General features: G+C 46.2%; 1 protein-coding gene across 1 annotated transcript in view; it reads right to left on the bottom strand.

The window, feature by feature from the left end:
- Window positions 1-27,629, bottom strand: part of NFXL1 (nuclear transcription factor, X-box binding like 1) — a 69,543-nt gene that overhangs the window by 5,699 nt on the left and 36,215 nt on the right. Inside the window, exons 17-21 of the mRNA XM_054163605.1 lie at window positions 23,461-23,627; window positions 21,162-21,231; window positions 10,497-10,601; window positions 7,537-7,623; window positions 3,404-3,457 (exon numbers count right to left, since the gene is read on the bottom strand). Of these exons, the coding sequence (XP_054019580.1) occupies window positions 3,404-3,457; window positions 7,537-7,623; window positions 10,497-10,601; window positions 21,162-21,231; window positions 23,461-23,627 (483 nt within the window). The remainder of the gene's footprint in view (window positions 1-3,403; window positions 3,458-7,536; window positions 7,624-10,496; window positions 10,602-21,161; window positions 21,232-23,460; window positions 23,628-27,629) is intronic.

The following is a 27,629-nucleotide window of genomic DNA, read 5'->3' as shown; positions in this document are numbered from 1 at the left end:
GGAACAGGTTGCGCAGGAAGGTGGTGGAAGCCTCATGCCTGGAGGTTTTTATGTCCAGGCTGGATGTGGCTGTGAGCAACCTGCTATAGTATGAGGTGTCCCTGCCCATGGCAGGGGGCTTGGAACTAGATGATCCTTGAGGTCCCTTCCAACCCTGACAATTCTGTGATTCTAAGACATTTTACACTGCTTGCTCTAAACAATTTGATGTCAGATAATGTCTAATTTAGTGTTGCTCAGGTACTGGGTTCTGCTCCTTCATGTTGTTACTCTCCCTGTTCTTCCTGCACTCTGAGTAGGAGCCCCGTGGAAACATGCAGCTAATTAACAGAATCACTGAATTGCCAGGGTTGGAAGGGACCTCAAGGATGATCTAGTTCCAACCCCTCTAAGTTAATGCAAATAACAGTAACCCTGCAGACACAAAGTGTGTATCTTGAAATTTCAGGACTTGTATATTAAAGGGGCAAAGAGGCATTTGATTTTTTTAGCTTCTCAGGAGCTGTTAAATCATTCTTCTTTCTAAGAAATAAAGGAAAGAAAATGTTTCATGCAACAATTTGTATCAGAATTCAGGTTTGAGACTTTGACTTTCAGTACTGAAACTGTTACTATTACCAGTTAGGTGTCCAGTTCTGGGCTCCTCAATTCAAGGAAGATGTTGAGATGCTGGAACGTGTCCAGAGAAGGGCAGCAAAGCTGGGGAGGGGTTTGGAGCACAGCCCTGTGAGGAGAGGCTGAGGGAGATGGGGTTGCTTAGCCTGGAGAAGAGAAGGCTCAGGGGAGACCTTCTTGCTGTCCACAGCTACCTGAAGGGAGGTTGTAGCCAGGTGTGAGTTGGTCTCTTCTCCCAGGCAACCAGCACCAGAACAAGAGCACACAGTCTCAAGCTGTGCCAGGGGAGGTTTAGTCTGGATGTTAGGAAGAAGTTCTTCACAGAAAGAGAGATTGGCCATTGGAATGTGCTGCCCAGGGAGGTGGTGGAGTCACCATCACTGGAGGTGTTCAAGAAGAGCCTGGATGAGGCACTTGGTGCCATGGTTTAGTTGATTAGATGGTGTTGGGTGATAGGTTGGGCTGGATGATCTCAAAGGTCTTTTCCAGCCTGATTAATCCTGTGATTCTGTGATTCAGCAGTCAGGCTGAGAGGGACCTGGGGGTGCTGGTCGACGGTAGACTGAACATGAGCCTGCAGTGTGCCCAGGCAGCTAAGAGGGCCAATGGCATCCTGGCCTGCATCAGGAACAGTGTGGCCAGCAGGAGCAGGGAGGTCATTCTGCCCCTGTACACTGCACTGGTTAGGCCGCACCTCGAGTACTGTGTCCAGTTCTGGGCCCCTCAGTTTAGGAAGGATGTTGACTTGCTGGAACGAGTCCAGAGAAGAGCAACAAAGTTGGTGAGGGGTTTGGAACATAAGCCCTACGAGGAGAGGCTGAGGGAGCTGGGGTTGCTTAGCCTGGAGAAGAGGAGACTCAGGGGTGACCTTATTACTCTCTACAACTACCTGAAGGGAGGTTGTAGACAGACAGATGTTGGTCTCTTCTCCCAGGCAAGCAGTACCAGAACAAGAGGACACAGTCTCAGGCTGCGCCAGGGGAGGTTCAGGCTGGATGTTAGAAAAAAGTTCTATACAGAAAGAGTGATTGCACATTGGAATGGGCTGCCTGGGGAGGTGGTGGAGTCGCCATCACTGGAGGTTTTTAGGAGAAGACTTGACAGGGTGCTTGGTGCCGTGGGTTAGTTGCTTGGGCGGTGTTGGATTGGTGATGGGTTGGACGCGATGATCTTGAAGGTCTCTTCCAACCTGGTTTATTCTATGTATTCTATGTATTCTAAATGTAACCCAATCTTCTATACTAGAGTGGGGCAGAGAGGGAGCTTGGTCTGAATTGTTAAATAATCAAAGCAATGATCATTCTGTCCTCCTCTTAGTAGTTGTGATACCCCTGGCCTCACACTGTGAAGCAGAGGGAAAGTTTGGCTGCTAGGGCCACGGTGAGAAGCCTAAGCAAGCTTTCCGCTAAGAACTAAGTGATTCCATCTGTAAATGATGTTAGCAGAAGCTGCTACCAAATATAGCAAATGTCAAAATACAAATGTGCAGAGTTACCAGAGCACTAAGGAGTTTGTACATCAAGAATTGCAAGAAGTATGAATCACAACAGGTCTGAAGAAGCTGTGACTGAGAGATGAACTGGCTAATGACATCTGGAAGGTGGTAAAAGATGCAAACCTTTGTCAGAAGGGAGTATACTCAATAAATACATAATCTTAACATGACCCAACACCACCTGATGGTTGAGGCATGAAGTTAACAACATTACAATGTGATCACAGAACAGTTCCTGGTCCCCTGGAGGACAAGTACCTACCTGCATGCTTGCCCTACCTGATGAGTGGACACACTCCTCATTGCAAAACCCAAGCAGACCTTGCCAAAGCATGACAGACATGACACTTCATTGAAGTCTCTAGCCAATTAATCAAAGTATGCATAACAGAAGTTGTGACCCACAGAAAAACTGTCTGTTCTAATGAGATTGGGACAATGGTGCAAGAGGATCAGGTCTGTGAGTAAGCCTCTGGCACCACCCCTCAAGCAGGCAGTGAGCTGGTGGCTCTGTGATAAAGCAGTGTGATGTGCAGCTGACAATACAGCTACAGCCCAGTACAGAGCTGCTGTGATAAGTGAGGAGAAGCAGAAAATATACTCTGGACTTAGAAGGTGATTTGGTGTCAAACGCTCAGGCACAGGCAGGAGCTATCTGGAAGGACAGCAGTGAGGCTGTAGTGTAGCCTTCAGAGGACAAACCCACCTCAGGTAGCACCACCAAGCCAGCCCAGCCTTTTTGCCTGAAACACCATTACTATTAGTGCCTCCAGGCAACTGGCACAGAAGCTTCTTGGATTACAACACTGACAACAGATGCTCACCATGGACAGCAATTACAGGAAATACACATTTCCCACCCTCACTCCCCAAGATCTTGAAGGACAAAGACTCCTTCAGCCTTCCTCATGATGGGAGGAGGGAGGCTTCACCCAAGATTTCTATCTCCATGGAGGCTATTCAGCAATTCTGTGGGGACCTCATAAAGTGATCCAAATCAAGAGTACTTAGTATTTTTAAGCTAAGCTATAGAATACACAGTCATAATAATGCAAGATTAAGCTGATTATGAAGATAATCCTCAAGAAAGCATGAAAACTGGGAGAAGCTGTGGGCTTTTAACCAATGTAAATCATTCACAGCATGAATCTTCAAGTAAGGTTAACAGCTGACAGGAATGACTCTGCATATCACATTGCAAACCATACCTCTTTACTTGCATATAAATGAAATGATTTACCAACAAGTATGAGGTGGGGAGGAAGAGAATGAGGAAAAAAGAGAAGTTGATACCTGTTGCCTTCTCTTCTCTTCTTCAATAGCAGCTTTGGCTTCTGCCTCTTTTATCTGTCCAGAAACACAAAAGTGATAAGCAACTATTGTAAACCCATTTTCTTACAGGATCATAATCACTCCTGTGGCATGGTTCTCAGCCAAGGCAACCAAAACCTCCCTCAAGTGAGCTCTATACTTAGGTTACAACACATTCACTGCATCATCTCACATTGGGAAAGCATGGGAGCATAGAATGGATGCTGCAAGGTTAGAAATTGAACCTCTGGCTTCACCTTGACAAGTTTAACTAACAAACATAAAACTTAAAAGGAATAGTTTGGTCACCAGCAAGGAGGAAAAATCCCTGAAGACAGTTATTCTACATGTTTTTAGCAACTTGATTCTCAGTTCAGTACACTTTACACATACAGGTAGTTCCTACATACATAATTCACACACTACTTCCTTCACACACTACTTAATTCACACCCTATCTAGTTAATTTACACACATATATTTCATCCCAAGTACTTTAAATATTCCCTGGCTACTAAAGCCGAAGGAGACCTTACTGTGGCCTTCCAGTATCTGAAGGGGGCTACAAGAAAGCTGGGGAGGGACTTCTTAGGGTGTCAGGGAGTGTTAGGACTGGGGGGAATGAAAAAAAATTAGAAATGGATAGATTCAGACTGGATGTTAGGAAGAAGTTCTTCCCCATGAGGGTGGTGAGACACTGGCACAGGTTGCCCAGGGAGGTGGTGGAAGCCTCATCCCTGGAGGTTTTTATGTCCAGGCTGGATGTGGCTGTGAGCAACTTGCTGTAGTATGAGGTGTCCCTGCCCATGGCAGGGGGTTGGAACTGGATGATCCTTGAGGTCCCTTCCAACCCTAACAATTCTATGATTCAATGCACTTGAATCTTAGCTCCTGCACTCAGTCTTCTGGTTCTGCAATAACAGCAGAATGCCAAGCCTGAGCATATACAAAAGGCAATAGAATGGAGGGGCCTCCATCTAAAGAGAGGCCTAGCTAGGAGCCATCGGGTGACTCAGAGGACACAAAAGGCTGAGGAGTGTGAAGATGCCATGCAAGGATAAACCATCAATAAATCACCAGCAGGCAGGTTGGTAACAGAGGGAAGTATTCTACTCCCACATAGTATTTGGCTGTATCTAGAAATTTGGTGCTCCAGGGCGTTTCTAGATGCCAAAAGTTTTTGTTGACTGAAAAACAGTTAAGCATCCTAAGAGGAGATAAATCCAACAAAGACCACTGCATAGAAACTCACCAGCTTGAGCCCTAAAATTCCCACAGTCAGATATCATTTCAGTAATAACAGCCAGAGGAAGAGCATAGTGGGGAAGTTATGCCTGTGCTGCCTGCTGTGCATTTCTTGGATGTTTAGCATTGCAGCCATTAAATTGCTACCTCATCCAAGTTAGAGGTAAAAATCTGGCTAAGAAGTTGAAATGCAAGCAAGTTTTGACCTTAATAACTGGATGATCTGGCAAGAATTTACTAAATACAGTTTGTGCAGGTGGAATTTGTTCTAAACAATTAGCAGTTCAAGCACTCTTGATGACTCTTAGCGTGATTCTAATATAACTCTTCCCCTTCAGCCTGCTCTCCTGAGACCCCCTCCAGGAGTACTGCATCCAATTCTGGTGCCCCCAACACAAGAGGGACATGGAAGTGCTGGAGCAGGTCCAGAGGAGGCCACAAAGATGATCAGAAGGCTGAAGCACCTCTGCAATGGGGACAGGCTGGAAGAGTTGAAGGCTGTTTGGCCTGGAGTTGAGAAGCCTCCAGGGAGACCTTTGAGCAGCCTTCCAGTACCTGAAGGGGGCTACAAGAGAGCTGGGGAAGGACTTTTGACAAGGGCTTGCAGTGACAGGACAAGAGGCAATGGTTTAGAGCTGGAAGAGGGCAGATTTAGACTGGAGATGAGGAAGAAATTCTTTACAGTGAGGGTAGTGAGGCACTGGAACAGGTTTCCCAGGAAGGTTGGATACTCCCTCCCTGGAGGTGTTCAAGGGCCAGGCTGGATGACGCCTTGAGCAATCTGGGTTGGCAGAAGGTGTCCCTGCCCATGGCAGGGGGTTGGAACTAGATGATCTTTAAGGTTCCTTCCAAACTAAACCATTCCATGAATCTATGACACAGAAGAAAGCAGACCAGCCCATGCTTTGCCACACTGAGTTCCAGCAGTGTGCACTGAGAACAGGGTCAATAGCCCAAACCTATTTGCAGCCTTTCAGGCAATTTATAAAATTGCTAAACCACGTATCTGATAAAAGCATTATTGATAAATTCATTAATCCAGGCTCAACAGCACAGTCTCTCTTAAGAAAAGTCTATAGAAGAGCTTTTCAGCCACTCACGTGAAACTGACAGGTCTGGTATGGACAGCGTTGCAGGGGCAGCCTGCTGCTGTTTCACTGCCATCTAACGGCAGAACTGCAGCTCCAAAGGGAAAGTGACCCATAAATGTGGGAAGAAAACCCAACAAACCACAAGAGCTGCTTTTTACACTGCTGTGCTTACTACAAGAAGGACAGGGAGTTGCTGAAGTCTGTCCAGAGAAGGGCAACAAAGCTGGTGAAGGGTCTGGAGAACATAGAGGGGTGGCTAAGGGAACTGGAGTTGTTTAGTGTAGAGAAGAGGAGGTTGAGGGGAGACCTCATTGCTCTCTTACAACTACGTGAAGGAGGTTGTAGTGAGCTGGGGGATCAGTCTCTGCTCTCTAATACCAGGTGATAGGAAAAGGGGAAATGGGTTTAATGGTGTTATGTTGATGGCTGGACTACATGGTCTTCTAGCTCTTTTCCAACCAAACCAATACTCTGATTCTATATTTGTGTAAGACACTGTGGTGGTTTCCACAGCTTTCCATTTGCTTCTAACTGAGTTGGTCTGGCAAAGTTAATGCTGGGGGGAAACTTCAATCCACCACAGACACACAGAGGGAAGCTTAATCATTCTCATCACGGCATGGAAAAAATATTTCTAGAACTCCTTTTTCACTAAACTGTCCAGTAAAAGACACAGGGGATTCCTCAGAAGTGCACACTCACCAGGTGCTGGAGTTGGGGTTGTTCAGTCTGGAGAAGAGAAGGCTCTGAGGAGACCTTACTGTGGCCTTTGAGTATCTGAAGGGGGCTACAAGCAAGCTGGGGAGGGACTTTTGAGGGTATCAGGGAGTGATAGGACTGGGGGGGATGGAACAAAACTAGAACAACCTGGGGAGAATGGAACAAAACTAGGGTAGATTGAGATTGGATGTTAGGAAGAAGTTCTTCCCCATGAGGGTGGTGAGACACTGGCACAGGTTGCCCAGGGAGGTGGTGGCAGCCTCATCCCTGGAGGCTTTTAGGTCCACGCTGGATGCGGCTGTGAGCAACCTGCTGTAGTGTGAGGTGTCCTTGCCCATGGCAGGGGGGTTGGAACTGGATGATCCTGTGATACTGTGTCCCTTCCAACCCTCACAATTCTATGATTCTGTCTCTGGATAACAGCATGCAACAATTTCTTTACTTCATAAGCCAGCAGAATTAGGAAGAAGCCACATTTACAGCAGGCTAAAAAGTGTACTGCAACTGCTGCGAACTGTGGTTCCATTCTGCTGGTACAGGATAACTAACACAGTGTGACAGGATTCCACTCTTCATGCTCCACAAGCTGAGCTGCAGTGAGCTGTGAAACTTTCACTGGAAAAAGCAGATTTAACCACTGCCCTGTGAAGTGGCCTGGCACTAACCTCACAGCACTGATCATCAGTGAAATCAGCTGACTTTATAAGCACTGACCCTCACTTGTTCTCAGTGGATGAGGAAAGAACCACTTCTAACAAGAACAATAACAACAACAACAACAACAACAACAGTATTATTTTCCAGCCTGGTTAATTCTGTGACTCTGTAATAATAGTAATGAACAGGAATCCTGTTTCAAAACACTATTTCACTGAGCTAATCAACACTCTAAAACACCAGTTCTCCCCACTAAGCCAAATGCAAGCTGCCATTAAACAGGACATTTATCTATCTTGTAGGTTTTTTGCTGGTAATGCCTTGAAAAATGATTCTGTGTTCACTTTTTCCTCCTTTTTTTGAAGCACTGGGAAGAAATTACAGCTACAATGGATACATTACCTCAGATGCTTTCCTCTTCATTTCCTTGCACAATGCATCACATTCCAGTGAAACTTGGCCTTCTTGTATCTTGCTGCATTGGATTTCCTGTTAAGTATAATTTGAGTCTTTTATAATCATTTTCCTATAGAAAATTTAGTTACTTATCCATTTCTGCATGGAAAGGATTGTAAAGCATTCTTGTGTAGTAAACCATTGGTTGCACAGAAAATAAAGCTAAAGGTTAAATGTTGTTTGAACCTGTAAATTCTGTATTAAATTGACCCTCTCCTCTTTTCCTTCTTTCTGATGCGCTAAGGTGAAAATAAGAGTAAATCAAACAGTCCAGTTTAGTTTCTCATCTCTCTTCTCACTTGTTTGCCTACGAAAAAGTAAGAAAAGCTGCTGAACTCTGGCAGAAAGAGCCTCAGTAATTTTATATACATTCTCTTATCTGGCTGGAGATTGCAGGTCTGGTCATGAAGGGAAAAGGACGGGAAAAGGGGGGGAAAGGAAGGGAAAAGGGGGGGAAAGGAAGGGAAAAGGGGGGAAAAGGAAGGGAAAAGGGGGGGAAAGGAAGGGAAAAGGGGGGGAAAGGAAGGGAAAAGGGGGGGAAAGGAAGGGAAAAGGGGGGGCAAGGAAGGGAAAAGGGGGGGAAAGGAAGGGAAAAGGGGGGGAAAGGAAGAAAGGAAGGGAAAGGGGGGGAAAGGAAGAAAGGAAGGGAAAGGGGGGGAAAGGAAGAAAGGAAGGGAAAGGGGGGGAAAGGAAGAAAGGAAGGGAAAGGGGGGGGAAAGGAAGAAAGGAAGGGAAAGGGGGGGAAAGGAAGAAAGGAAGGGAAAGGGGGGGAAAGGAAGAAAGGAAGGGAAAGGGGGGGAAAGGAAGAAAGGAAGGGCAAGGGGGGGAAAGGAAGAAAGGAAGGGAAAGGGGGGGAAAGGAAGAAAGGAAGGGAAAGGGGGGGAAAGGAAGAAAGGAAGGGAAAGGGGGGGAAAGGAAGAAAGGAAGGGAAAGGGGGGGAAAGGAAGAAAGGAAGGGAAAGGGGGGGAAAGGAAGAAAGGAAGGGAAAGGGGGGGAAAGGAAGAAAGGAAGGGAAAGGGGGGAAAGGAAGAAAGGAAGGGAAAGGGGGGGAAAGGAAGAAAGGAAGGGAAAGGGGGGGAAAGGAAGAAAGGAAGGGAAAGGGGGGGAAAGGAAGAAAGGAAGGGAAAGGGGGGGAAAGGAAGAAAGGAAGGGAAAGGGGGGGAAAGGAAGAAAGGAAGGGAAAAGGGGGGGAAGGAAGAAAGGAAGGGAAAAGGGGGGGAAGGGAGAAAGGAAGGGAAAAGGGGGGGGAAGAAGAAAGGAAAAAATGAAATGAGAAAAAATAATAAAGAAAGGAGAAAAAGTTAAAAAAAAAAAAAAAGAAAAAAGAAGGAAGAAAAAAAAATTCTCCTTCCTCCTAGTACTGACAAGAAAAAAAAGTCTGTAGGCAGAGACTGTCCAACCTGAAGCATTTTTTCTATATGTGTCACCCCACCTGCAAAAAACTTGCACAAAACATTTCTAGGAGAAGCTGAGAGCTCGGGGGAATTGCAGCCCACTTGGAAGGCTCAGAAGTTCAACTGTGTCTAGAAAAATAATTTAACCATCTTCTAATGACCAGATAATTATTTGTTCATTAAGACACAATTAGTTGCCAAGACTTCACATCAGCTTCTGTTCTTCTCATAGTAGAATCACAGAATGCACTGAGTTAGAAGGGACCTCTTCTAAAGGTCATCTAGTCCATTTCCCATGCAGTAAGCAGGGACATCCCCAACAAGATTAAGTTGCTCAGAGCCCCATGAAGCCTGACCCTGAATGTCCCCAGGAACAGGGCCTCCATCACTTTCCTGGGCAACCTGTTCCTGAGTTCCACCACCCTCAGAGTGAAGATCTTCTTCCTAATGTGCAATATTCTACAGCCATGATAAAGTAGTTACATGGCTTCCTTTAACTCTGTTAGAAGCTAAGGATGCTGATGCCTGTACTTGCTTTTAGGTTTGCAGAGAATCTGTTAACTGCTTTCATTAATTAGGGATTCACAATAAATTTGTGCTTGTTCCAACTTATGTGATGTGCTTTTGTGGCCAAGAAGGGCAAAGCCATTCTGGGATGTATTAGAGGGGCTGTGTTAGTTGGCTGAGAGAAGTTCTCCTTCCCCTGGTGGTGAGGCCACACCTGGAATATTGTGTCCAGTTCTGGGACCCTCAGTTCATGAAGGACCTCAGGGAATTGCTTGAAAGAGTCCAGTGCAGAGTCACAAAAATTATTAAGGGAGTGGAACTTCTTCCTTGAGGAGTGACTGAGGGAGCTGAGGGCTCCTTAGCTTGGAGAAGAGGAAACTCAGGGGTGACCTCATTCATGTTGATAAAGATGTAAGGGTGACTGCCCAGAGGCTGGAGCCAGGCTCTGCTCAGTGACGCCCAATGACAGCACAAGGGGCAGTGGTGGAAATTGAGGCATAGGAAGTTCCATGGAAACAGGAGGAAAATTTTTTTCCCCTGTGAGGGTGACAGAGCCCTCGAACAGGCTACCCAGGGAGGTTGTGGAGTCTCCCTCTTTGGAGATATTCAAAACCTGCCTGGATGCATTCCAGTGTGATCTGCTCTAGGTGATCCTGCTCTGGCAGGGGGCTTGAACTGGATGATCTTTCAAGGTCCCTACAAGCCCTTAACATTCTGTGATTATAAACTTTCTCAGCCTTCTTTTTCTTCTCAAATCATCCAACCATCCAACCATCCCAATGAAACTACAAACATTCAGGTGTGCCTGAAGATAAAGCTACGGTAACTCAGGCAGTGAACCTTTTGATATTACAACCCAGACCTCCAGCTGATGTTAATTGTTATTGATCTACTGGAATTAACTGGACCTATTCAAATCTGCACCAGAGCCACCCTATGCACAGAAACCTAGAAACATACAAAAAGAAAAGACATCATTCTCAGAAGTGTAGCTTAAAAATGTACCTTTTTCAGTCTCTTGCAGAGACATCGAAGTTTAACCTTCTGGCTGCAGTTCAGAGGACAGCTCCCTGAATGGCAAATCTCTTTACAGCGGTGACCACAGGGCAGCTATAAAGAACACAGGAAAAAAAACAACCCCACAATCAAAACACTCACATCAATAAAAGATTTTAAAACTGTAAAGCATCCATGCACTGGTTTTATGTTTGGACATAGCAGTTTCACAGAAAACTCCTACAGCTCCTCAGTTTTTCCCACTTGTGAAGTAGACTGAGTCCAGTTCTGGGCCCCTCAGTTTAGGAAAGATGTTGAGTTGCTGGAAGGTGTCCAGAGAAGGACAACAAAGCTGGGGAGGGGTCTGGAGCACAGCCCTGTGAGGAGAGGCTGAGGGAGCTGGGGTTGTTTAGCCTGGAGAGGAGAAGGCTCAAAGGAGACCTTCTTGTTCTCTGCAACTCCCTGAAGGGAGGTTGTAGCCAGGTGGGGGATGGTAACAAGCACCAGAACAAGAGGACACAGTCTCAAGCTGTGCCAGGGGAGGTTTAGGCTGGATGTTAGGAAGAAATTCTTCCCAGAGAGATTGGCCATTGGAATGTGCTGCCCAGGGAGGTGGTAGAGTCACCATCACTGGAAGTGTTTAAAAACAGACTGGATGAGGCACTTGGTGCCATGGTTTAGTTGATTAGATGGTGTTGGGTGATAGGCTGGACTTGACGATCTCAAAGGTCTTTTCAAACCTGGTTAATTCTGTTCTATTTTTTATTATTAAATAATTGATATCTTGTTTGCTTGGTTGGTTTTGTTCCCCCCCCCAAATATTTCCCTGCTCTTTTTCACCTTTCAACTCCTGCAGAACAATGGCATTCTTAAGATCCAGTCCAAACCTACTCTCCCTTAGCTTCAAACCATTTCCCCTTGTCTTGTTGCTAGACACCCTTAGGAAAATTCCCTCTCCAGCCCTGGAAGGTATTGGAAGACAGTACTCCAGTCCTACTGGAGTCTTTCCTTCTCTAGGGTGACCAATCCCAGATCCCTCAGCCTATCTTCATAGCAGAGGGGTTCCATTTTTTCATTTACTGTTAAGAACTTGACTCAAACCACACCTTGCTCACCCATGTTCCAATAAAAAAACTTCACAATAAGGATTTTTCATTTCCAATTACCTTACCCAATAATGCTATTAACTGAAGGTGGAATCTCCCCTAAAGCTGGAGGTGGAATCTCCCAATTTATGTCTAGAGGTAGCTCCAAATCACTTAACTCTCTAAAATAACATTGGATAAGTGCTCTTTCTTGAAAGCAGAATTTCACCTCTTCACTAAGAGCTTAATACAATGGAGAAAACACCCTGACCAAAAATTTCAAGATACATTTAATCACATTTGTTAAGAATTGAAAATTAATCATTCCTACAGCACTTCACCCCCAAGAATGAGAAAAACATCCTGGGCTGCATCAAGAGAAGCACAGCCAGCAGGTTGAGGGAGGTGATTCTCCCCCTATACTCCTCCCTGGTGAGACCCCACCTGGAGCACTGTGTCCAGTTCTGGAGCCCCTAGGACAGGAAGGATCTGGAGGTACTGGAAGGTGTCCAGAGAAGGGCCATGAGGATGAGCAGAGGGCTGGAGCTGCTCTGCTATGAGGACAGACTGAGGGAGTTGGGGCTGTTCAGTCTGGAGAAGAGAAGGCTCTGAGGAGACCTAATTGTGGCCTTCCAGTATCTGAAGGGGGCTACAAGAAAGCTGGGGAGGGACTTTTGAAGGTGTCAGGGAGTGATAGGACTGGGGGGGAATGGAAAAAACTAGAAATGGGTAGACTCAGATTGGATGTTAGGAAGTTCTTCCCCATGAGGGTGGTGAGAGACTGGCACAGGTTGCCCAGGGAGGTGTTGGAAGCCTCATCCCTGGAGGTTTTTACAGTCAGGCTGGATGTGGCTGTGAGCAACCTGCTGTAGTGTGAGGTGTCCCTGCCCATGGTAGGGTGGTCGGAACTGGATGATCCTGAGGTCCCTTCCAATCTTAACAATCCTATGATTCTATAACTGTAATACCCAGGTGTATAACCTTCTTGGTGACTAGTAAATTTGGATTCTCAGAAGTCCACTGGAATTGGCTCAACATCTGAGCTACTATGATGAAACATATCTAAAAAGAATGCAGAACTTTCCAACCAAAAATTATGGAAGAGATATCCAGATTTTCATGTGCATGCCAATCACTAATTATTATTACACTGATAGATACTTTGGGGTTCAGGCTCAGGTTTTTTCAGTTACCATTTCAGTGCATTTCAAAGAGGACTTTAAGGAACCTCTAAGACCCTCAACACAGGAAGGACATAGACATGATGGGGCAGGTCCAGAGAAGGGACATGAAAATGATCAGGGGGTTGCAGCACCTCCCTACGAGGACAGGCTGAGGGAGCTGGGGGTGTTCAGCTGGGCAAGAAGAGAAAGCTGCCTTTCACTACCTGAAAGGGACTACAAGAAGGATGGAGAGAGACTGTTGACAAAGACCTGCAGTGATAACACAAGGGGCAATGCCTTCAAACTAGAGAAGAACAGATTTAGATTGGATGTTAGGAACAATTCCTTTACCATGAGGGTAGTGGAACACTGGAACAGGTTGCCCAGGGAGGTGGTTGAGGCCCCATCCTGGGAGATATTCAAGGTGAGGCTGGACAGGACTCTGGGCAACCTGATCTAATGGAGGATGTCCCTGCTGACTGCAGGGCAGTTGGGCTAGATGACCTTTGGAGGTCCCTTCCAATCTCAACCATCCTATGTCAGATGCCTTCTCCCTGTAGGTGTTCATGGCCAGGCTGGAGGAGGCCTTCAGCAACCTGGTCTAGTGGAAGGCATTCCTGTCCATGGCAGGGTGGTTGGAAGGAGATGATCTTCAAGATCCCTTCCAACCTAAACTGTTCTATGAATCTATGCTCATTAGTAATGTCTAGTCCTCCCAAAGCCAGGCAGCTCTTCTGATCCCTCTAGGAGTGGACAAAGTCTTCCCAACAGACCTCCATTGTAGTGGTTCACTCCGGAGGCTGTTGCAGGAACACAGTACAAGATGCAAGAGCTTATTTACATTGCCTACATTTATTGTAGGCAGTCTAAATCTCTCAGTTCTTACCCTCATATTGAAGTATTTCTCTACTGTCCTTTCATCAAAGGCTCTTTATTTCCACAGTGCTCCTTCCATTGCATTTCAACCAGCTTAAATCAATGTTTCCTGAATGCAGTAGTCAGAACTGCATGGAATATTCCAAATGACATCTCAGCAGGAAGGGCTCTGTACAATGCCTTAATTGCACCTTACTCTTAACAGAATATCTTCCCTAATACATCTTCAGCTCTCATTTGCATTTCTCTCCAGCTAATCATGCTGTGACAATAAGAATTTCTGCTGTTTCCTGGGAGCTCACTATTAGCCTTGACAGACATTATCTTACTGAGGGTTTTTTTCCCTGTATCTAATACATGTGTTCTGCAGATGCATTTCCTCAATTGTCATGTACTGACAACACTCCACCAATTTTCATCAGAGAATTCTGCTGGGTTTTGGTGCCAAGGTCATTACTTAAAACAATGCAAGGTCAGGCATCAAGCCAGTCCTTGGGAAAACTTCCTTATTTTTAACACCTCTTGCTTCAACTTTCCATTTAGTTTTGTTGGTTTGGGGTTTGTTTTTTGGATGGTTTTGGTGTGGGTTTTTTTCAGGTGTGTGGTTTGGAGTTTTGTAAGCAATAAAATACAAGCAGTTGTTTCCTTTAGCCCTCCTTCGTAGAATCAACAAGGTTGGAAAAGACCACAGAGATCATCAAGTCCAACCTATTACCTAATCAAAGAACTTTCTCCTCACCACCAGCCTAAACCTCCCCTGGCACAGCTTGAGACTGTGTCCTCATGTTCTGGTGCTGCTTGCCTGGGAGAAGAGACCAACCCCCACCTGGCTACAACCTCCCTTCAGGTAGTTGTAGAGAGCAATAAAGTCTCCCCTGAGCCTCTCTTCTCCAGGCTAAACACCCCCAGCCTCTCCTTATAAGGCTTGTGCTCAAGCCCTCTCCCTAGCTTTGTTGCCCTTCTGGAGGTGTAATTGATCTCCAGCAGAAGGTAATGAGCACAACCTGTTAACACACACCTGGTAATAGAAGAAAATAGAAAAGAACCTGTTTATAAAGCAAACAGCAATCCCAGTACAAAAGAGAAGTTCCTGACTTCCAAACAAAGCAGTAGACATTTCAGTTGGAAGCCTGACTCTGCTTCCAGAGATCTTATGAAAGCCTCTACTGCTTAATCCAGACATGGAGAAAACTCCTGTCATTATAGACCAAAGCTGTGCATCTGCCTTTTAAAACTAAAGTTTTGCAACCCACAGACATTTTTAAGGAGTGCTTACAGAATTTGATTAAGTGCTCTGGAAACAGAATCACAGAATTGTCAGGGTTGGAAGGGACCTCAAGAATCATCTAGGTCCAACACCCCTGCCATGGGCAGGGACACTTTCCACTAGATCAGGTTACCCAAAGCCACATCCAGCCTTAAAAATCAAATTCATTTGCTCTGTTAAGAAGAGAGATAAATGCTCTTGTCTCTACTGCATTATCATGTTAAAATACATTTCTCACAACATGGTCTCTTACTTCAAAACGTCAAGACTGTAGCAGAGTGCACAGTAAAAGCACAAAATATGGTCACTTTGTCAAAAAATAGTAACTGCACAGATTAAAGTGTTAAACACAGATCCACAAATAACTGCTACAAATAGACAGAATCATAGAATGGCTCAGGTTGGAAGGGACCTCAGAGCTCACCTCCTCCAACCTCCCCACCATGGGCAGGGACACCTCTCAACTAGACTCAGCTGCTCAAGGCCTAATCCAACCTGGCCTTCAACAGGATCAAGGGGCTGGAATACCTGTGCTACTAGGACAGGCTGAGAGAGCTGGGGTGGTTCAGCCTGGAGAAGAGAAAGCTCCAGGGAGACCTAATTGCAGCCTGCCAGTACCTGAAGAGGGCTACAAGAAAGGTGGAGAGAGACTTTACAAATTGATTTTCCAAAGATCATAGAATGGCTCAGGTTGGAAAGGACCTCAGAGCTCACCTCCTCCAACCTCCCCACCATGGGCAGGGACACCTCTCAACTAGACTCAGCTGCTCAAGGCCTCATCCAACCTGGCCTCGAACAACTCCAGGGAGGAGGCACCCTGAAGTTCCCTGGGCAGCCTGTTCCAGAGTCTCACCACCTTCCTACTGAAGAGCTCCTTCCTAAGATCCAGTCTAAACCTGCTCTCCCTCAGCTTCAAACCATTCAAACCCCTTGTCCTATTGCTAGACACCCTGATGAAAAGTCCCTCTGCCGCCTCCCTGTACAGAAATGCTGAAGACTGACGGACTGTGAAAACTGTCCCCAAACATCTGCAAACATGCTCATAAGAATTTAATCACCCCTGATTAAAAAACACAAAGTTACATTTCCTTCAACAGGATATGTTGTTATTGTTACCAACCAAGAGAAAGAGCTTTTTAATTAAAGCATCTCAACTAACAGCTGTGGCAGTACCAAAGCCTTTGCTTCTCCCTCAAGCAGAAAGGAAATGTGAGCAGTGCTGCATAACACTAGAGCTCATTTTTATAGTTTCATACTGCCACAGCCCAAAACAAAACCATGAAATGTTTCAAGACTTTTAAGCTGCTGCTGTATTTTTTTCCAAGGCACCAAGACAATGGAGCTGATTTTCACAATCTCCAGAAGTACCACACAACCTGGAACTCAAATATTGCAGTGCACTGGTACCACTACTGCCATTAACCAAAAAGAAAAACCACCTCAAAACTAAGGCTTCAGTAAAGCATCTCTCCTGAACCTCACACTGCAAAAAGGCTGCCCAGGGAGGTAGCTGAGGCTCCATCCTGGGAGATATTCAAGGTGAGGCTGGACAGGACTCTGGGTAAACTGATCTAATGGAGGATGTCCCTGCTGACTGCAGGGCAGTTGGGCTAGATGACCTTTGGAGGTCCCTTCCAATCTCAACCATCCTATGTCAGATGCCTTCTCCCTGTAGGTGTTCATGGCCAGGCTGGAGGAGGCCTTCAGCAACCTGGTCTAGTGGAAGGCATTCCTGTCCATGGCAGGGTGGTTGGAAGGAAATGATCTTCAAGGTCCCTTCCAACCTAAACTGTTCTATGAATCTATGCTCATTAGTAATGTCTAGTCCTCCCAAAGCCAGGCAGCTCTTCTGATCCCTCTAGGAGTGGACAAAGTCTTCCCAACAGACCTCCATTGTAGTGGTTCACTCCTGAGGCTGTTGCAGGAACACAGTACAAGATGCAAGAGCTTATTTATATTGTCTACATTTATTGTAGGCAGTCTAAATCTCTCAGTTCTTACCCTCATATTGAAATATTTCTGCTGACTGCAGAGGGGGTTGGACTGGATGACCTTTGGAGGTCCCTTCCAGCCCAAACCATTCTCTGATTCTAGAATACTGTGTGCCATTGAACTCAAGCTGCACTATGCTGAGCTTGGTGGAGTGACAGTGCACACTGACTTTTACCAAACAGACCCTTCACTGAGCTCTGCTAAGGAGCCAAGGTCAGCTTCTGGCACCAAGTAAGAAAATTCCCACAAAACACTTTTTGGAAAGTTACTTGAGGCTCTCAGGGCTGCACACAAAGCATTTCCAGTTTGCTTTTGGGCAGACACACTTGATTTGTAAACCTTAAGTGTTCTAAATTCATCAAATGGTTTGGGTTGGAAGGGACATTAGACATGACCTAGTTTCAGTCTCCTGCCATGGGCAGAGACACTTTCCACTGGACCAGGTTCCTCATCTAGCCTGGCACTGAACACCTCCAGGGAAGAGATATCCACAGCTTCCCTGGGCAACCTGTTCCAATGTCTCACCACCCTCACTGTAAAGAATTTATTCCAAATCATTCCCTCTCATCTTATTACTTGTTCTAAGTCCCTTCCCAGCTTTCTTGTAGGCCCTTTCAAATATGGAAGGTAGCCCTAAGATTTCCCTGGAGCCTTCTTTTCTCCAGGCTGAATAGCCACCTAGGGGAGGTTCTCCAACCCTCTCATCATCTTCATGGCCCTCCTCTGGAGCTGCTCCAGCAGCTCCATGTCCCTCTTATGCTGGGGGCACAAGAGCTAGGTGCAGTGCTCCAGGTGGGGTCTCAGCAGAGCACAGGGGCAGAATCACCTTTGATGCAGCCCAGCCCACAGCTGCCCTCTGGGCTGCCAGCAACCATTGCTGGCTCATGGTGAGTTTTTCCACCAATTGATGCTCCCAAGTCCCTCTCCTCCAGACTGCTCTAGAGCAACTCTTCACCCAGCCTAGACTTATGCTTAGGATTGACCCAACCTTGCACTTGGCCTTGCTGAACTTCATGAGGCTGGCTTGGGCCCAACTCTCAAGCCTGTCCAAGTTCCTCTGGGTAGCACCCCTTGCCTGCAGCACATCAGCCAGACCACACAGCTTGGTGTCATCCACAAACTTGCTGAGGGTAGTCTTATTCATCTCTTTTGGCCAAGGCAGTTCTAAGTTTTTGCCATGAGGTCCCTGCAGTGGGCTTGATCTGTATTTGCCGGGGAAGGGTGGTGGGGGATACTGGCAGGGTGATGTCTGTCAAGACTGTTCCTTCAAATTGTGTTTAATCAGTGATTGCTTTGGAAGAGAACTATCAGTACAATCTGTCTTGTGATACAGCTAGCTAATTTACAGATAGCTAATTTAGAGCTAGGTGCTGCACTTTGGTCACAACAACCCCATGCAGTGCTACAGGCTGGAGACAGAGTGGCTGGAGAGCAGCCAGGCAGAAAGGGACCTGGGGATACTGGTTGACAGCAGCTAAACATGAGCCAGCAGTGTGCCCAGGTGGCCAAGAAGGCCAATGGCATCCTGGCCTGCATCAGGAACAGTGTGGCCAGCAGGAGCAGGGAAGTCAGCACTCAGCACTGTACTCAGCACTGGTTAGACACCTTGAGCGTGGTGTCCAGTTCTGGGCTCCTCAATTTAAGAAGGACGTTGAGACTCCTGAACGTGTCCAGAGAAGGGCAATGAGGCTGGGGAGAGGCCTGGAGCACAGCCCTGTGAGGAGAGGCTGAGGGAGCTGGGGTTGTTTAGCCTGGACAAAAGGAGGCTCAGGGGAGACTTCTTGCTGTCTACAACTACCTGAAGGGAGGTTGTAGCCAGGTGGGGGTTGGTCTCTTCTCCCAGGCAACCAGCACCAGAAGAAGAAGACACAGTCTCAAGCTGTGCCAGGGGAAGTTTAGGCTGGAGGTGAGGAGAAAGTTCTTCCCAGAAAGAGTAATTGGCCATTGTAATGTGCTGCCTAGGGAGGTGGTGGAGTCACTGTCCCTGGAGGTGTTCATGAGGTGACTGGATGTGACACTTGAAGCCATGGTTAAGTTAGTCATGAGGTGCTGGGTGACAGGATGGACTTGATGATCTCTGAGGTCTTTTCCAACCTTATTGATTCTATGATTCTAATTCTCTTCCAATTGCAGACAAATACTTGATACTGATAAATCAGACAAAACATCCCTAGCACTGTTCCGTATCCAGAGAAATAGGAAGAAATTGTTTAGACAGCAAAAAGGTAAAAGAACCCCATACAGTACAGATGAAGTTATGACAACAGGACCTGAGAAAAGCAGGGTGAATTCTAACACCAAGATAGGAACTACCTGAAGCAGGACTTTGCTTGAAGAACAGGGCATGAAGAAGCAGGACATCAAAGCCAAAATCTAAATCTAGAATCATGGGAAGAGAAGACTATGCTTTTTGACACCATCCATTGGATTAAGACTGTCTGGATAGCAGAAGCTGCTCAAAACCTTATTTTTCAAGGTATTTACAGGAATAAGAACTTCAGAGTCACATAAAAGCTTCATAAAACCAAAGCAGACTCTGATGTCTTAAGCTTTCTTTGACATCTCACTGAATTAAGTGAAAAAAGGACATAACCCCCAGAACAGAGCAATCCTGAACTGCAAGCTAGAATACAGGACCTCGAGTAGATGGATTTTAAATCCCAGACTGAGTTTTGGGAGTATGGCCAGAAAAATCACAATAGTTACATTAATCAAAGATGAGAAATGGGGAAAAAAAACAAAACTTTGAAGAGAAGCTGAAATACAGGAACACATATTTCATGTTAAGAGATTATAAGCACTCTTGAAAAGAAAGAGGAGGAAGCCTTGGAGCAAATAAACCCGAAGTAACAGACAGGGAAATGAAAGGACAAAAATGAAGAGGTAAATGGACAAGGAAATAATATCCAGAAATGTTCCCCTGCCAGGAACAGAGCTCTCAGACATCCAGATGAGAAAATTGTGACAGGCACATTCATTTACAGGGGAAAAAACAAGACATCAGAAAGGCATTGACAAGGGCAAAACACAGAGGCAGCACAGAGCACAGCCTTCCTCTCAGGATTAGCATCATCTGGTCTGAAACCCAAGCAGCAACCCTGGCAATTTTTGCATTTACTCAAAGCAAGTTTTCTAATAATGGGAAGGATGCAAATGTGAAGCTTCTGACAGGGGAAAACAATGAAACAAAAGGGTTGAACCTATGGTTATTAGCTTGAGGCAGAATTCAGAAATACAATGGATTAGGAGTCTCAGACTAGAGGACATCAGAGGTAAACTACCCTAAGGAACTGAGTAGAAGCAGAGGAGGAGAATCAACTGAATCAGATTATTTATGAGTGTCAGCTAAATACTACACAAGACAAAGATTCAGGTACAAAATAAACAGCCATCCAGAACAACAAAATAGCATGTAATGATGGGATAAATCATGTGCTTCAGTCCAAGCACTTTTTAATGCAGGGAAGGAGAATTTACCAGAAATTCTAGAGAGTTTGGCAGTGGAAACACTACTGCCTCCAGTTCTGGTGTTCCCAGCTTAAGAAGGACACAGAGCTGTTGGAATGAGTCCAGAGGAGGCCACAAAAGTGATCCAAGGGCTGGAGCACCTCTGCTGTGAGGACAGGCTGAGGGAGCTGGGGTTCATAGTATCAGTCAGGGTTGGAAGGGACCACAAAGATCAATTAGTTCCAACCCCCCTGCCATGGGCAGGGACACCCCACACTAGATCAGGCTGGCCAGAGCCTTATGCAGCCTGGTCTTAAACACCTCCAGGGATGGGGCCTCAACCACCTCCCTGGACAACCCATTCCAGGGCTTCACCACTCTCATGGTGAAGAACTTCCTCCTCACATCCAGCCTGAATCTCCCCACCTCCAGCTTCATTCCATTCCCTCTAGTCCTATCACTACCTGAGATCCTGATAAGTCCCTCCCCAGCCTCCCCGCTCCTCCTTTTTCAGCCTGGAGAAGAAAAGACTCTGGGGAGACCTTAGAGCTGCCTCCCAATACCTGAAGGGATCCTTCTCATCAAGCAACACCCCCAAGTCTCTTTCTTCAGAGCTACTCTTAACCCACTCTGCATCCCAACCCAGATGCAGAACCCTGCACTCTGACTTGTTGAACCTCATGCATAATAACTGTCCTGTGAGTAGAGTTCACTAACCACCTTCACATCAGGCATTCAGACTCAACTTCTCTAGTTTGCTTGGCCCACAAAACTGTAGCAAAACCCTTACAAAAGTAGCCTCCACAAAACTCCACGCATCCATCATACCAAGTATTTGGCTCACCTCTTTTGGACACTGATTTCTGCAGGAAACAAGAAGCTCTTTTTCTTTTAAATCAGCACTTGTAAGCTTCCTGGAACAAATTCCAAATTCAAAAAAAGAAAGGAAAAAAAAGAAGTCAGTAAAATCAGAAACTCAGGGCTACATTTGGAATACCTCTCACTGGAATGAAAAGTGGGCTGGCCCATTTGTTCCCACCCCGTGGGACTAATAGAAACTGCACAGTTTTACAGACAAAGTCATCTAAATTTCGAGGGGATTGAGTCTATCATGAGTAAGTGTGCAGATGACACCAAGGTGTAGATCTGTTAGAGGGTAGGAGGGCTCCGTAGAGGGACCTTGACAGGCTGGACAGATGGGCTGAGTCCAAGGGCATGAGACTTAACACATCCAAGTGGCAGGTTCTACACATTGGCCACAACAACCCCAGGCAGTGCAACAGGCTGGGGTCAGAGTGGCTGGACAGCAGCCAGGCAGAAAGGGACCTGGGGGTGCTGGTGGACAGCAGTTGAACATGAGCCAGCAGTGCGCCCAGGTGGCCAAGAAAGTCAATGGCATCCTGGCCTGCATCAGGAATAGTGTGGCCAGCAGGAGCAGGGAGGTCACTCTACCCTGTACTCAGCACTGGTTAGGACACACCTGGAGTCTTGTGTCCAGTTCTGGGCCCCTCAATTTAAGAAGGACACTGAGACACTTGAACATCTCCAGAGCAAGACAATGAGGCTGGGGAGAAGTCTGGTGCACAGCCCTGTGAGGAGAGGCTGAGGGAACTGGGGTTGCTTAGCCTGGAGAAGAGGAAGCTCAGGGGACACCTTGCTCTCTACAACTACCTGAAGGGAGGTTGTAGCCAGGTGAGGGTTGGTCTCTTCTCCCAGGCAACCAGCACCAGAAGAAGAGGACACAAGTCTCAAGCTGTGCCAGGGGAGGTTTAGGCTCAAGGTGAGGAGAAAGTTCTTCAGAGTAATTTGCCATTGGAATGTGCTGCCCAGGGAGGTGGTGGAGTCACTGTCCCTGGGGGTGTGCAAAAAAGGATTGGATGTGGCACTTGAAGCCATGTTTTAGTTCTCATGAGGTGTTAGGTTGGACTTGATGATCTCTGAGGCCTTTTCCAACCTTATTGATTCTATGATTCTACTTTGAAGCACACACACAAAGAAAACTATACATGCATGGGATGAATGTCTTCAGTGAAATGTGCAGAGGATAATGCTCATATTTATTAGAGCTTAGTTAACCCTCTATGCACCAAGACACAAATGATTACTAACAAGTTTTCCAATTAAAGCAGCTAGATTTTGAAGTTAGTTAGTTGTAAAGACCCTTTTACATTAACTACACTAATTCTTATTCTTGTTATAAAATTCTTCTTTACATTCTGTAAAAACATAAGGAAAAACAGGGCAGCGGCAGAAGGACAGAGCCAGGCTCTGCTCAGGGATGTCCAGTGACAGCACAAGGGGCAATGAGGGCAAGCTGTAGCAGAGAAAGTTCCACACAAACATAAGGAAAAACTTATTCACTGTGAGGGTGACAGAGCCCTGGAAGAAGCTGCCCAAGGAGGTTGTGGAGCTTCCTTCTCTGAAGACATTCAAAACCTGCCTGGATGTGTTCCGGTGTGACCTGCTCTAGGTGATCCTGCTCTGGCTGGCAGAGAGGTTTGACTGGATGAGCTTTTGAAGTCCCTTCCAACCCCAAGCATCCTGTGATTAATCAAACATTATGTTGATTACAACCTATTTACGTCATTCAAAATAGAATCACAGAATGGTTTGGGTTGGAAGGGACCTCCAAAGGTCATCCAGTCCAACCCCTCCTCTGCAGTCAGCAGGGGCATCCTTGACTAGATCAGGTTCTCAGAGCCCTATCGAGCCTCACCTTGAATACCTTCAAGAATGGAGCCTCAACTATGTCCCTGGGCAACCTATTCCAGTGTTCCACCACCCTCATGGTACAGAACTTGTTCCCAGTGTCCAAGCTAAATCTCCTCTCCTCTAATTTCAAACCACTACCCCTCATCCTATCACTAGAGGCCTTTGAAAACAGTCCCATTCCAGTATTATCAAAACATTATAAAATTCACTTGTGTTCCTGAGACCCCAGGCATTTGTAATAACCTTAGTAGTAGTACCAAAGACACCACTGGCTGATTTCAAACAGAAACCACTCCCATTATATTTCAAATGTTACCCTTCAACAGAAATGTGCTAACTTGCCCCAAGAGCAGCTCCCATCCCCAGACATTTCAAATGCCTTCTGGTTAGCAGCATTGAGATGAAAAGCTCGGTTCAGTTGTGACACTCACAAGCATTCAATATAGAGTACTGAGAGTTTGCAGTGACACTTTGTCTTGAGCATCTGGAGGCAGGATGGGCAATCTCCAGGATGGCAAGGCAAAACGCAGCGGTGAGGACAGCCGGATGGCCGAGGCTTAGTACACTCCTCTTCACACTGTGAACATTCTGGACCTGCCTAACAACATAAAAACAAAAGTACTGAAGAAAAGTGCAAATAATTGGTTACATGCCATTAACAAACTTCTACACAGCAGAGAGAGTTGGGGTGTGCTTTCAAGGGGGTTCCAGCTACTCAATAAGATCCCCCCCACCCCGGCCGAGCACAAGGAATTCTTAAAAGGAGAAATTCCAGTGCTTGTCTGCCAAAGAGAAAGAGTTTTGCTTCCTGGGCAGAAAAAGTTCTCCTAATCTTAGTACTTTGGAAAATTGCCACTGAGCCTGGTAATTCCCTATGGAAAACTATCAGAAAAAGAAGTCATTTCATACTCAGACCTAAGTTCTCCCATGCACCGTGCTGTTGCAAAGGTTCAGTCATGAAGTCCTCTGTGGGGAGGTTTCTTTGCTTGATTGTAAGATGCAAACTAAGTGATTCCATTTCCATACATGTACAAGAGTTTGTATAATCTTCAAGCTCAGGTAGATGCAGGGAGCTGCTATGGTGTTGCTTCCATCCCACACCCTACACAAAGCCTACCAGAACTGCGGTGTCATTCCGTGGTAGTTTTAAAGGCATAGCCTAAAACTACCACACATTCTTGTTTCCATTCCTGATCAACATCAGCACAGTAAATTCAGCTCCATTTCTACTCAGAGTCTTACCTTAACTCATCAAGCATCTCAGATTACAATCAAGAGATTGACATCATTTAGCAGCTGAGTATACACAGGTATTTAAGGGACCCCCCATCACATTGCCTGTATTAACCCAGGGTCTTCTCCTACATCTGCCAATGCTCAGTTTCACAGAAGTCAGCCAAGCTGAAGCCTATTTAGCCTAGAAAGAAGTTACACAATGCTTGCCCAAAAGGAACAGTTCCATGCCAATGTTTCACATCATAAGAATGTCACAAAATAAGATGTTTTCCCCTGTTTTATTCTCATTTTGCTCTGCTCAGTCTCCTTTTCTTCTGCTTCTACAGCTGAACAATTTTTGCTGAAGTTTAAAAAATGAACCTTTGTACAGGAATCATTTGTGTCCAGTTCTGGGCCCCTCAATTTAAGACAGATGTTGAGTTGCTGGATCGTGTCCAGAGAAGGGCAACAAAGCTGAGGAGGGGTTTGGAGCAGAGCCCTGTGAGGAGAGGCTGCGGGAGCTGGGGTTGCTTAGCCTGCAGAAGAGGAGGCTCAGGGGAGACCTTCTTGCTGTCTCCAGCTCCCTGAAGGGAGGTTGTAGCCAGGTGGGGGTTGGTCTCTTCTCCCAGGCAACCAGCACCAGAACAAGAGGACATAGTCTCAAGCTGTGCCAGGGGAGGTTTAGGCTGGATGTTGGGAAGAATTTCTTCCCAGAAAGAGAGATTGGCCATTGGTATGTGCTGCCCAAGGAGATGGTGGAGTCACCGTCACTGCAAGTGTTTAAAAAGAGACTGGATGAGGCACTTGGTGCCATGGCTTAGTTGATTAGATGGTGTTGGGTGATAGGTTGGACTCAAAGATCTCAAAGGTTTTTCCAACCTGGTTAACTCTGTATTCTGTATTCTAAAACCTAACACTCCCCACCCAAAACTAACACCTGAGGGAAAAGAATAGCAACTGAAAGCATGTAGAAAACTGTGAGCAAGTATTTAGCAGTAGGTAAAAGCAAGCAGCTGGCCTTCCTGCAACGTTTTATAACACCAAGTGCAGAAGAAACCTAAATTCCAGACAGAATAAAAATCACCACTCAGACATATAAGCAATAAAGTTAATCAGGCCTTTTCTTGACTACATCTGCAGTTCAGTCTTTCAAAACAAGAGAACAAATGCTCTAAAGGTCAAAACCATTTGAGTTTGTAAAAATTCAAAGAGAATTGAGAAGTGAGGTTTGCCCACACTTCACATCTACACAAACTCCTGCTGTCTCAGGCAAAATGGAGCTAGGAATAAACCTGACCCATTCAGGTTGAAGTTAGTTTAATGGAATCAGTAGGCAGGCAGCCTCTTCTAGTCCTGACTGGAGATGCTTAAGCAACTGTCACTCTCAGGATTCATTGATGTTACTCTACTGCTGCAGGTTAACATTCCAAGAGGTGCACCAGCAGCTCCTACTCCTCAGACAAAAACTCCACCCTCATTAGGAGGACAATACAGTAACTGCAATATATAGACAGTTACCAGATGACAACACCACTTCTAGGACTGGAATCCATAGGGTTATCATCCTATTTCAGTTAAAACAGAACATTTATGGTTTGTCCCCAGCCCAATGCTTGCTCAGTTTTCTAGGTGCCCAGAGAGTTCAGGCTGAAAATTATTCTTAAAAAATGCTTTAAAAACTTTAAAAATTGTTTTCCTCCAAACCATGACTCTCTCTCTCTTTTCTGACTGCTCAAACCTAGAACAATTTCCAGCTTTGTACTTACTTTTCTTTGTTTTTATTATCTTCAGGGCACAAGGCTTGGATAAAAACCTGGCTGATGGCTGGGCCCATGAGTGGTGGTGAATGGAGTTAAAGCTGGCTGGTGCCCAGTCACTAGTGGTGTCCCCCAGGGTTCAGTACTGGAGCCTGTCCTCTTTAATATCTTTACCAATGATCTGGATGAGGGCAGTGTATACTCAGCAAGTTTGTGGATGACACCAAGCTGGGTGGCTGTGTTGATCTGCTAGAGGGTAGGGAGGCTTTTCAATAGGATCTGGACAGGTCACACCCATGAGCCAAAGCTCATTGTATGAAGTTCAACAAGGCCAACTGCCAGCTCCTGCACCTGGGTCACAACCACCCCATGGTAAGCTACAGACTGGGGGATGTGTGGTTGGAAAGCTGCAACTTGGAGATGGAGCTGGGGGGGTATCAGTTGATAGCTGACTGAATGTGAGTCATCAGTGCCCAGGTGGCCAAGAAGCCAATGGCATCCTGGCTTGGGTTAGAAACAGGATGGCCAGCAGGGACAGGGAGGTGATCATCCCCCTGTGTTCAGCACTGGTGAGGCCACATCTTGAGTACTGTGTTCAGTTCTGGGCTCCTCACTCCAGGAAAGACATTGAGGGGCTGGAGCCTGTCCAGAGAAGGGCAGTGAGGCTGGAGAAGGGCCTGGAGCCCCTGGGCTAGAAGAGAGGCTGAGGGAGCTGGGGGTGTTCAGTCTGAAGAAGAGGAGGTTGAGAGGAGACCTCATTGCTGTCTACAACTTCCTGAAGGGAAATTGGAGTGAGGAGTGGGCCAGTGTTCCACCTATTCTGCAACACCTCCAGTGCTCTCTCCTAAAGATCTGACAGTGTCCTGAACCCTTCTACAGCTCTGCTCAGAAAATAGTTTCCCCAGGAGGTTGTGAGCACCTTTCCATGCAGGGATTAGGAGTAGCTGACTTGATCTTGACACACGGAAAGTGACTTTAGAAGAAGCTTATTAAGAGCATTAAATAAGGTTTTGATGAAAACAAAGTAACTGAGTGTTAACACCAACCAAAAAAAACACCACTGAGCATTTGCAAAACACAGCATGTGCTCAGGTTTATAGTCTAAAGAAGTATAGATTAGCTACATGCCTCAGCATCAAGGGCAACACTGGAATCTAGACTAGATCATGGAATGATAGGATGTGAGGGGTTGAAAGGAACCTCCCAAGATCTTCAAGTCCAAACCCCCTGCCAGAGCGGGGCCATAGAATGTAGCACAGGAATGCATCCAGATGGGTCTAGAAAGTTTCTAGAGAAAGAGATTCCACAGCCTCTCTGGGCAGCCTGTCCCAGTGCTCTGTGACCGTCACAGTGAGGAAGTTCCTCCTCATGTTGAGGTGGAACCTCCTGTGCTGTAGTTTCTATCCATTGCCCCTTGTCCTATCCCAGGGTGCAAGTGAGCAGAGCCTGTCCCCTCCCTCTTGACACTTAGCCCTCAGATATTTATAGACATTTATTAGATCCCCTCTCAGTCTTCTCCAGACTTAACAGCCCCAGGTCCCTCATCCTCTCCTCACCAGGCAGTGCTCCAGTCCCTTCAGCATCCTGGTAGCCCTCCATTGGACTCTCCTCAGCAGATTCCTGTCCCT

Source organism: Dryobates pubescens, chromosome 1 (genome assembly GCF_014839835.1).
Source record: "Dryobates pubescens isolate bDryPub1 chromosome 1, bDryPub1.pri, whole genome shotgun sequence".
Taxonomy (NCBI): domain Eukaryota; kingdom Metazoa; phylum Chordata; class Aves; order Piciformes; family Picidae; genus Dryobates; species Dryobates pubescens.
This window is presented reverse-complemented; position numbering and strand designations above follow the sequence as displayed.